The following is a 10,656-nucleotide window of genomic DNA, read 5'->3' on the forward strand; positions in this document are numbered from 1 at the left end:
TTTCCTCTATGGAAACAGATCTGAACCTGTAAGGCTTCATTCTACACAAGGTGGCTTGAAACGTATTTTCAAGAACACACTGTGCCTATATAATGAAAACCTTCACTGATCTGGGCTTCCTGGGAGTTGGCAGTCAAAATTAAAAGTCTAAAATTTCAGGAAATTTTTGAAGAACAGTGATTTTATATGCAGATGATACATGTAACAGTTAAATACCCATGTTTCCAAATAGAGGCCCTTACATTATGATCAAGTGCAATAATCAACAGTACAGTTTGCTTACAGAAAACCTTCTCAAGTCCTTACAATTTTGTTCCGAGTGATCTCTTAGGTGTCTTCATCTCCTTAGCAAACCTTTTCTTCTTTGAATATCATAAGGAGGCCTGCATGATAGCACAAATTTCGCATTTGTGTGGTCCAGATTGATGGCATTTGACTAAATCTAAACACATTGAATCCTGTTGGCTCTCTCATTAGGAACAGGCAGGCAAAGAAGGGCTTAAGAAGGTTAATTAGAGCTCGAAGCATCAGAGCTAAGAGATGGCAGCTGTCAGAGGCAGAGCTGTGGAACCTTCTGTTCTCAGCATGTGGGTCTTCAGGTCCTGGCTGAGTCCAGCACCAAAGGGGAGGATGAGAGCACGAGCAGTCGGTCTGCTCGGTGGCAGCTCTTGGATGTTTGACCAACATAATCAGGAACTTTAGTCACTGAGGTCATGTGATTGAAGCATATGGTTAATGGAGCTTTTATAAGAAGTAGGTTTCCCATGCAAAAATATTTTAAAAGTATATCATAATTCTGAACTTTCTCAGGCACTGAAACAACTGAGGACCTCAGAGTTCAAGCCTTATATTATATTTGTGAAGCCGGCGATTCAGGATAAAAGGACGCCACCTATGTCCCCAACTTCTGAGGACACAGCAGCCCTGCTTGTAAGTTTAAAATAATTTCTCTGATGCAGGCCTAATTGAGGCTGTTTTCGGGGAGTGCTCCCAGCTGCATCAGGGTGCTTGTGGCTGATGAGGGATGCAGGAGCCACCTTCTGCACAAGACTGTCTTAATTTTGCCTCTTGGAAAGATGTAGAGGGGATGTTGCATGACCAGAAGGCTCAAGGTGGGACAGCCAAAAGCGTCCCCAGGTCCGGGTAGGTGTAGCTTTGCCTGGGCTCACCCTGCTCCACTCCCTTGCATAAGCGTCTCCCTGAAAAGAAGGGACTGACATCTGTCAGGGGGTGAACTGAGTGTGACAAACTACATCAGTCTGTTGAACTCCTAAACTGTACGTAAATTTGTTTTTGTTTTTTTTGCATCTCAGCAGATTTTTTAGTGTTATTAATTTTACTTTGATCGATTATGCATTTTTTTTTTCAATTAGAGAAGTTCCATTACAGAAAAATCATGCATCAACTACTGAGTTCCCATGTCCCACCCTATTATTAACACCTTGCTCAGGTATGGGACCTTTGTTGCATTTGATGAAAGCACATTTTTATAACTGCATGATTAACTACAGCTGTGGTTCACCTGAGGGTTCATTGTTTGTATTGTGCAATCCAATGGATTTAAAAATTTAAAAAAAAAAAAATTTTTTTTTAAATACCAAAAATCACCAAACGCAAACATTCTTAACTTTTGATCATTCCATTCTAATATATAATCAGTAATTCACAATATCAGCACATAGTTATGTATTCATCATCATGATCATTTCTGCAGTCCAGTGGATTTTTAAAAAAAAAATTTTATTCTAGGTTTCCCTTTTTTTTAACCACATTCAAATACATTATTCAGTGCTGTTAATTATACTCATGATGTTGTGCTACCATCACAAGAATTTTTTTCATTGAAATACCAACTAACAAGGTCATTCTCATTGCTTTCTGAATAATCACCCAGTAAACCAGTTTGAACCATCAGTGAATTAATGTTTCTAAAACGATTGGATGAGATACTCCTATGTGTTCCTAAATAAACTTCTGTTTTATTGGCCTAGAGTCCCTGTTCAGTCCAGTCTGTCTCAGGACCCTCATCCGAAATCTAATATTTTGGCAGCATTCTCCCAAGAAGACATGGATTTGGTGACCCATGTTTCTAGTTCTCAATAGGATCACAATTAGGGGAATGAGCCAGAGCTTTTGTGAGGGGCTCAGAAGGAACCCAGTTCCAGAACAGACTTTGCTTGCCAACCAACAGGCACAAACCTGTTCCATCTGACGGGGACCCTCTTGTGTCCTTCCTTTTGCTCAAGAATCTCGCCCCCAAATAACGATGCTGATGCAGTCCTAGTTCATATGAATTATATGTAATATTTGTCCACCCCAATCAAATTATGTTAAGCAGTGGGGCTAGAAGGAAGATTGGAAGAGTTTCCCTTCAGAACCTCGGAGGAGAACATCAGCTTCGTTCTAGAGACACTTAGAAATACACGGTATGTTCATCAGGATGTTGTTGGAAACAACCAGAAAAAACCCAGATCAGAAACAACCTAAATGTCCCATCAGAGGGCTTCAGTCCAATACATGACATTACATAGCATACACAGGACGGAATGGAAAATTGTACTGCCAGTTAAGAGTCATGTTGTCTGAGGACTATTTTGGTGACATAACTAAATGCATAAAATTTTAAAGGGAAATAAATTAAAAAATAAAACAGCATGATTCTAATTTTGCATCACACACTAAGAAAATACACAATCATGGGAAATGCAGTTCTCCCTGAACAGTGGGCGATTTTTTATTAAATTTGTGAGTAATTTTTGGTTTCTTTTCTATGATTAATGTTTTGTTTTGTTTTGAGGGGAATTAACAGCTTTGTTGAGATATAATTCACATACCATACAGTTCACCCATTTAAAATGTAGAATAAAAAATAATAAAAGAACATGTACAATTCAGTGGTTTTTAGTATATCCACAGAGTTGTGTAGCCATCACTACATTCAGTTTTATAACATTTTTAGCTCCTTGAAAGAAATCCCGTATCCATTAGTAGTTGCTTCCCATTTCCCCCAACCCTTCCATAGCCCTAGAAACTGCTAATCTGCTTTCTGTCTCTATAATTTTGCCTGTCTCTATAAACAGGTCATATAAATGGAATTATATACTATATAGCCTTCTGTATCTGGCATCTTTCATTTAGTATAATGTCCTCAAGGTTCATTCATGTAGCATGCACAAGTACTTCATTCATTTTAATGGCCAAATAATATTCCACTGTATGGGATATACCACATTTTGCTTATCCATTTCTTTGGTGGGCATTTAGTTTGTGTCCATTTTGGGGCCTTCTGAGTATTGCTGCTGTGCTATCCGTGTACAAGTTATGTTTTCATTTCTCTTGGGCACACACGTGGGTGTGAAACTGGTATGTTGAACATTTTAAGGATCTGCCAAACTGTTTTCATGCAGCTGCCAGCATTTTGTATTCCCAATAGTAGTGTCAAAGAGTCCCAATTTCTGCACATCCTTACCAACACTTCATGTCACTTTGATTATAGACATCCTAGTGGGTGTGAAGTGGTATCTCATTGTGGCTTTGATTTGCATTTCCCTAATGACTAATGCTACTGAGTATCTTTGCATGTGCTTCTTGGCCATTTGTGTGTCTTCTTTGGAGAAATGTCTACTCAAATACATTACCCATTTTTAAATTGGGTTATTTATTTATTTATTGAGTTGTAAGAAATTGTATTTATCCTTCATACAAGTCCCTGAACAGATAATATGGTTTGCAAATACTTCCTCCCGTTCTATGGGTTGTCTTTTTCACTTTCTGGACAGTGTCCTTTGAAACCCAAAAGTTTAAAATTTGATGAGGTACGACTTACCTATTTTTTCTTTGGTCACTTCTGCTTTTTTTTTTTTTTTAACTTTTTTTTATTAATTAAAAAAAAATTAACAAACAAAACATTAAGATATCATTCCATTCCACTTCTGCTTTTTGTGTCATGGCTAAGAAACCACTGTCTAATCCGAGGTCAGAAAGCTTTATTCGTTTGCTTTCTTTTATGATTTTTACAGTTTTAGATCTTGTATTTAGGTCTTTGATCCATTTTGAGTTATTTTTTGTGTATGGTGTGAGGTAGGGGCCATCTTCATTCTTTGCATGTGGATATCTAGTTCCCCCAGAACCATTAATTGAAAACACTATTCTTTTCCCATTTAACTGTCTTGTCACCCTCGTTGAAAATCAGTTGGCCAAACATGTAAGGGTTTATTTCTGGACACTGAATTCTATTCCTTTGATCTATGTGTCTATTCTTATGCCAGTACGATATTGTAGCTTTGCCGTAAGGTTTAAAACTGGAAAATGTGAGTTCTCCAGCTTTGTTCTTTTTCAAGACTGTTTTGACTATTCTGGGCCCCCTGCATTTCCATATGAATTTTAGGGTCATCGTGTCAATTTTGCTTTACAATAGTTTTTACAAATATTTTCAGATTAAAAATAATAAAAATAGAGTCAAGAAGACAGCAAGCAGCTGCATTGGACACAGACAGTTCTGCTAGATCATTAGGTTCACAGGAGACGCCAGTTTCCTAGGAGTCAGAACACTCCTGGCCCATGGTTGTCATTTCTAGAGAAGAAGAACTGCAGTCTATTACAGCTGTCCTTCCAGCCTGACCGATTTTATCATTTAATCTGTCTCCTTTGTTACACAACAAAATGCTGCACTCCAAGCAGGTGGGCTGATGATTACTCAGCTGCACCAGGTGCTGTTCCGTAGTGTCTGCGGGCCAGCTCAACTGCCGGCTGTGAAATCCCACTTTGCTCCTCCAGCATCTCTGGATGCAATCTGCTATTCCAGAGCCACAGTTGTTCTTGACATAAGTGAGTATCAAGATCACAGGGAGTTAAAATGCAGAGTCTTCAGGCTTACGCCCAGAGAGTCTGAGCTGGCAGGTCTGAGGGGGGCCTGGGGATCTGCATTTTCAACAGTCATACTTTACTGTGATTTTCACATAAGCAGATCCCAGACCACATTTGGAGAAATTCCTTATAAAGGTCTGGGTTTTATGTAACACTGAATATTTGTCCTCTCTTTGGCACCTGAGTTCTTGGTAGGGAGACCTACTGTATGAAATGCCTTTTAGTTGCATCTCCTGTCTGTCTCTCTGCTGCCCACAAGTTAAGAGGGCGCCTGCCTTCTGAACTAGCAAGCTGAGCTAACATGGGGAGCGCATATGGGGACTGTCCATGTGATCTGCTTTGGCTGAAGCCATGGGTGGGTGAGTTCCTGTTCTATGGGCCAGGGTAAGTATTCAGGGGATTTGTGGCTATAAAGCAAATATCACCTGTTTTACTCCATTGGAGATTTGAGTTATTTCAAGTCACAAATATTTATTAGGAAGATTGAGGTACTTAGTGGCAAAAATGTTCCTCTGGAAATTTCTCTAATAACTAAATGCTGTCAAAAATATGCAATATGGATGCCTGGAGGAAAGGAAACTCTTGAAGCAGTGGACGGGTGGACAGGATATGTGTGTGTGTGTGTGCACGTGTGTGTGAGGGAGGTAGTAGGGATGATGGAACTGGGGATTCAGGGGCAGCACTAGGACACTGCAGGGTGCTTCTGAGTATGACAGTAGCCTTGTTAGATAGAATCTAGAATTGGGTAGCTTCCCCCTGCTTCATCCAATTGCCCTGACCTGGGAGAAAGAGTAGCAATATCTCAGCTTCTCTTAGGTCTTTACTGTCTTCATGCATGATGCAAAAACTGGTTCCTAGATCTTTGGAACACATCTTTTGAGATTGCGGATGTTCTCACTAAAGTAGGAATTGGGTTTCGATTGATGATAGCAGAGAAGAGGGAATATTTAAAATCTGTATCTTTTTGGGGGAAGACAGAACTCACCCCCACTCCAAAGCATGAAAACACTGAAGCATAGAGAGCAGGCAACAGAGGGCTGGAGAGAGACAGAAGAGAGGTAGGTGAATGCCAGCTACAAACTACATTTTGCAATTTTGCGTACAGTGGATTTGCCACCTTCCTTTCTTCAAAGTCAACCTAGTTGTCAGTCAACTACCTGTCTAAAATGTGATCTGTTAGAGGTTCTTTTGAATGAAAAAGCAAATTCTGCCCAGGTTGGGTAAAGAAGGGAATATTGGCTATCTATGCCTGAGTGTTTGGTGTCAGGAAAGCAATCAGATTAAAGACATCAGGCATCCTAAGGAAATGAAGATTTTGACCAGTTGCTGTCTGAGAACTTTCTCAAATAAATCAACTTTGTTTACTGTGCTGGTATGTGGCTCTGGTGTGAGGGAATGAAAAGAGGATTTGAGTTCTACATTTTGAATTTAGGATTCTTCAGAAGGGCATTTGAGTTATTCTCCGTCTTCTGCCAGTCTACTGTAGAAATGCTTGCTTTGCTTTAGTTAACAATAGTTGTAGTCTTTTCTTGTAATTCTTTAACCTGTATACAAAATTGCCTTGCAACACAATGGTGCAACTTCATTGTATGTACTTTGGGAGCAGTAAGTGTGTTATTGACATAGATTAGATAGATAGATAGATAGATAGATAGATAGATAGATAGATAGATAGATAGGTAAAACTGGGGTCCCCAAAGCACTTCATATCATGGCTTGTAGTTAAAAGATCCTCAGAAGATATTTTGTGAATGAATGCTTGAATAATGGTCATGTCTACTGACCATGAACTTTCCTTAAGTTTTATTTGATGTTGTCACTTTGCTCTGTTCCTGTATACAAAGTTTCTTATTAATGGAGCATAGTTATTCAACCAACTTCTAAAAATTAAAATGTTCCCAGAGCCTATGGGAACTTTAGGCTTATTTTGGGGGGAGAACGAACCCAGCGGCTCCAGATCTGCCCCTTTCTTTGCAGGACGAGGAGCAGCAAGAGATGGCCACCTCTGCCGCCTTCCTAGACCAGCATTACGGGCACCTGGTGGACGCTGTCCTGGTGAAGGAGGACCTCCAGGGTGCACACAGCCAGCTCGAAGTGATCTTGGACAAGCTGCACCGGGACACTCACTGGGTGCCTGTTAGTTGGGTCAGGTAACTCCCTCCTAGACTGTCCAGGCTGAAGACCATCCTCTAGCCCAGCTTTCCTAATTTCACCGCCAGGGAATCTCAAGTGCAAGAGGGGAAGGATTCTCCAAAACTCACTCATCAAAAAGAGTAAAGTGGCCAGTCTCATTTGTTGTTGGCTTTTGTCCATTCTTCCTCCCTGTCCCCTTCTGGATCAGAAAACATGACTTCCAAGGGGCGTATGACAAAATAACACACTGCATTCATTAAAGTATCACAGGCAAGTTGATCGTGATTCTTTGAACCAAAGTTCGGTATCCACTGTCTTTTGGGGAGGGGCGGTTAATTCAGCAGAACCAACTTGCAGAGATATTTAAGCTTTATACATAGTGACATTTCATTTATTCAATTTTGTTGGAAGCTAAGTTGTTTTACCCAAGGATTTTCCACACAACTGAAGCTCTCCTGTCTTCAAGCACTAAAATGTTAATTTTAGCCTTTTTGATCGTCAGTGCCTGCCTGTTAACAGATGACTTGCTTCTCTGCCTTTTGAAATGGTGAGCATACATTAACTCTTCCTGGAAGACAGGGGTACACTTCACCATCAACATGCATTACCATAATGTTCTGTGTGTAATATAGCAATGCCTTCAGGGATTCTTGAGGAATGTAAGGCTGCTTGTTCCCTTTCTAAATAGTCCTAGACTCTTAAAATTGACCGTGTCTGCTTTTTAAAAATGCCTTCTATCACGGTGGTTTTCCTTTTGTTACTGGCAGCCCCCTGGTGTCTAGCCTCCTTCAGATTGTAGGGATTCCTGTTGTGCAAGGCCGTGGGAAACCAGATGATTCCCTCTGTCAAAATTATGTCCAAAACGCGATAAATTAGTTCTGACTGTCGAAATGAAAGTATAGAGACTCTGAGTGTGAGCCTAATGGGTTGTCTCTGAGCAAAAGCATTTAATCTCATGCAGGATTTGTGCTATACCATAGCAGCTCAGAGAATTTCATTTCTTATTACTAGCTAATGTTTATAAGTCTTTATTCTGTGCCAGGCACTGTGCCAGGGCTTTTGTAGAACATGAACTAGGCAAATGTGCCAGATTTGGAGGTAGGAATTCCTATGATCCCCATTATACATATGAGAAAAACAAGGCTTGGAAGGTTTAAATAACTTGTCCAAGTTCACACAGCTAACAACAGCAACAGAAAATGTGGCAGAGCTGGCATTTGCACCCACGTCTACCCCCATCCCAGAAACAGTCGCTAACCATTACACCGCACCGCCTATTCCTTTGTGGTCCTGTAATTGACGCTCCCAGTTAAATAACTGACTTACAAGTGAGGAATGTATTCTAGATAAAATTTACAATAATATACAAGTGTAGCTATAACTTCTAAGACTGAAAAAGGTTTCTTATACAAGTATAAACTTTCCAGTTCTCTTACTCATGAGAAGAAAAGGCGGCCAAGTTAAAGGTGAAACACCAGGGAGAAGATTTGTTGCCCATTTAGAAATTTCCACCTTTCCTTCTGCAAGGACACCTTTGCAACTCTACAGCTCATCAACCTTGTAGGTCCACTGGATAGGATCACAGTGTATAGAACTTTCTGGCAAAAGGATGGGACTTCTTTGCACCTTAAGAGTATTAACAAGTGACACTGGTCTCGCATTGCTCAACAGAGAACCAAGAAAGGGAGGAGGGCTGCCCCTTGAAGCCTGAATGGCACAGAGTCGTATATTAGTTGTGACCTGAAGTCAAATCATAAGGCAACAGATGCTTAGGTCGAAATTACTCTTGAAAATTCCTGAAGGGAGGCGCCGCATTATAGACCTTAACTAACTCTTAATAAGTTCCATTTGGGTGGTTGTTCCTCGAGTGTTGGAATTCAGTGGATGAGCACCAGATGGCGTGACTTCACTTTATTTTGTGTTTCATACTGCTCAATAGACATTTTCTGCTGCTGCTGCAATATTTCCATGCAATTGTCAGATGAACTGGTAATAATTCTCTTTATGTGTGTTGTGAAGCAAAGCATTAAAACGTGATGCCTGTTATATTTCCTGTCAAGGCATTTTCCCCATCATCAAACAAGACACGTCTACAGCTGTTTAGGTGCTACCGGTTCTGTGGGTGTAGAAAGGCTCAGGCCCAGCGACAGAGGTCATTTGGGAAGGGTTTTCCTGTTTGTAAAAAAAATAGGGAAGTGTTGTTCAAAAAATCCACCTGCTTACACAAATAAAGTTGTGGAATGTGTGTAAATGTAGTTCCAACCTCAAATACATATGTTCTTAACTCCTAGGCAAAACTTTTTCTCAAGTCCATCACTTGAGGTGCTCATACCAAGATATCTCCTTATTATATATATTTCTCAAAATGCACTTTTTTTTTTTTACCTTCAGATGCAGGTAAGCTCCCTGCCTGTGTCTACATTTACAACCAGAGAGGATGTGAGCTCTAGAAGACTTTTCTAGGTCAGGCAGGGATATAAATGGGTGGTACGTATGCCATTGACATCCATTCCTGTACCCATGACAGACATTGCCAATTGATCACAGCACTCTCACATTGAATCTAGGTATTGCCTTCAAATCTTTCAGGACACAGTGCCCAGTATCAATTGAGTGGAATTAACAAGTAAGTTAATCTTGTTTGCCATACCTGATCCACTGATTTAGAACCTTCCCTGCCAACCACACGACCCCATTCAGGAGCTGGTTTAAGGAATATATAACCATCCGTCATTCATAGGCAGTGCTCAGATATATATCAAACAGTCATCAATCATACTTTCATCATTGCATATTTGAATACATTCATGCTTTAAGACATGTAGCCCATCAATAAGTGATAGCAGCTGGTAATTCACTTAATAACTACAGACCAACATCAAGCCCATTCTTGAATCATATAGTTCAGAACCAATAAGCAGCATTTCTCCATCTGATGGAATTGATACTGATCAATTTCTTGCCCCATTTCCCCCTGCCTTTTGAAAACAGTCTGAAACCATTATTCCTTTAAAAGTTAGGCTTGTGATTCTGGAACAAGGTGGTCTAGACTTACTTTTTCCTGTTCCTCTCCTCTAAATATAACAAGATTTCTTGCAAATTATTCAACAGAATGATAAAAGGACTCTAAGCCAGAAAGAAGGTGGACTGACTAGGGACCTCAGGAACCATGGTGTATGAGTTCCCTGGGTTTTTTTTTTTTAATGTCCTATATACTGGGCCATGGAGAGGCCTGCAGCCCAGAACCACCAAGAAAGAAAGAAAGTGTTGGGAGAGGGAGGGGGGAGGGAAGGAGGGGTGAAGAAAGAGAAAGAGAGAGGAAGAAAGAAAGAAAAAGGAAGGAAGGAAGGAAGAAAAAGCCTACTTTTCCTGACCAAAGGATGAGAAAAGGGGAAGCCCAACTTAGAGACCTAGTGGGGACCCAACCCACTACAGGACTGGAGCGCCGGCAGGCAGCCCAGTTGGTCCACAGTGGCGGCAGCAGCAAGCCCTGTTTCTCCCTGCCCTCCGTCCAATGGCATAAGGAGACTCGGGTCCAGCAGCTTCAACCCACCCCTCTGCAGAAGGCACCTCAGCGACACCACACGACCCAGGAAAGCCCCTCTGTCCCTACAGATGGCACCAGCAGGAGTCCTGGCGGCACCAGAGGAACAAAGC

The 10,656-nt window shown here is 40.9% G+C and overlaps 1 protein-coding gene across 1 annotated transcript in view; it reads left to right on the plus strand.

Annotated features, from left to right (window-relative positions):
- The window catches only part of MPP3 (MAGUK p55 scaffold protein 3), a 31,208-nt gene extending 23,261 nt beyond the window's left edge, over positions 1-7,947 (plus strand). Inside the window, exons 17-18 of the mRNA XM_077163007.1 lie at positions 811-930; positions 6,844-7,947. Of these exons, the coding sequence (XP_077019122.1) occupies positions 811-930; positions 6,844-7,020 (297 nt within the window). The 3' untranslated portion in view covers positions 7,021-7,947. The remainder of the gene's footprint in view (positions 1-810; positions 931-6,843) is intronic.
- The last annotated feature ends 2,709 nt before the right edge of the window (positions 7,948-10,656 follow it).

This window comes from Tamandua tetradactyla, chromosome 6, assembly GCF_023851605.1.
Source record: "Tamandua tetradactyla isolate mTamTet1 chromosome 6, mTamTet1.pri, whole genome shotgun sequence".
Classification (NCBI taxonomy): Eukaryota; Metazoa; Chordata; class Mammalia; order Pilosa; family Myrmecophagidae; genus Tamandua; species Tamandua tetradactyla.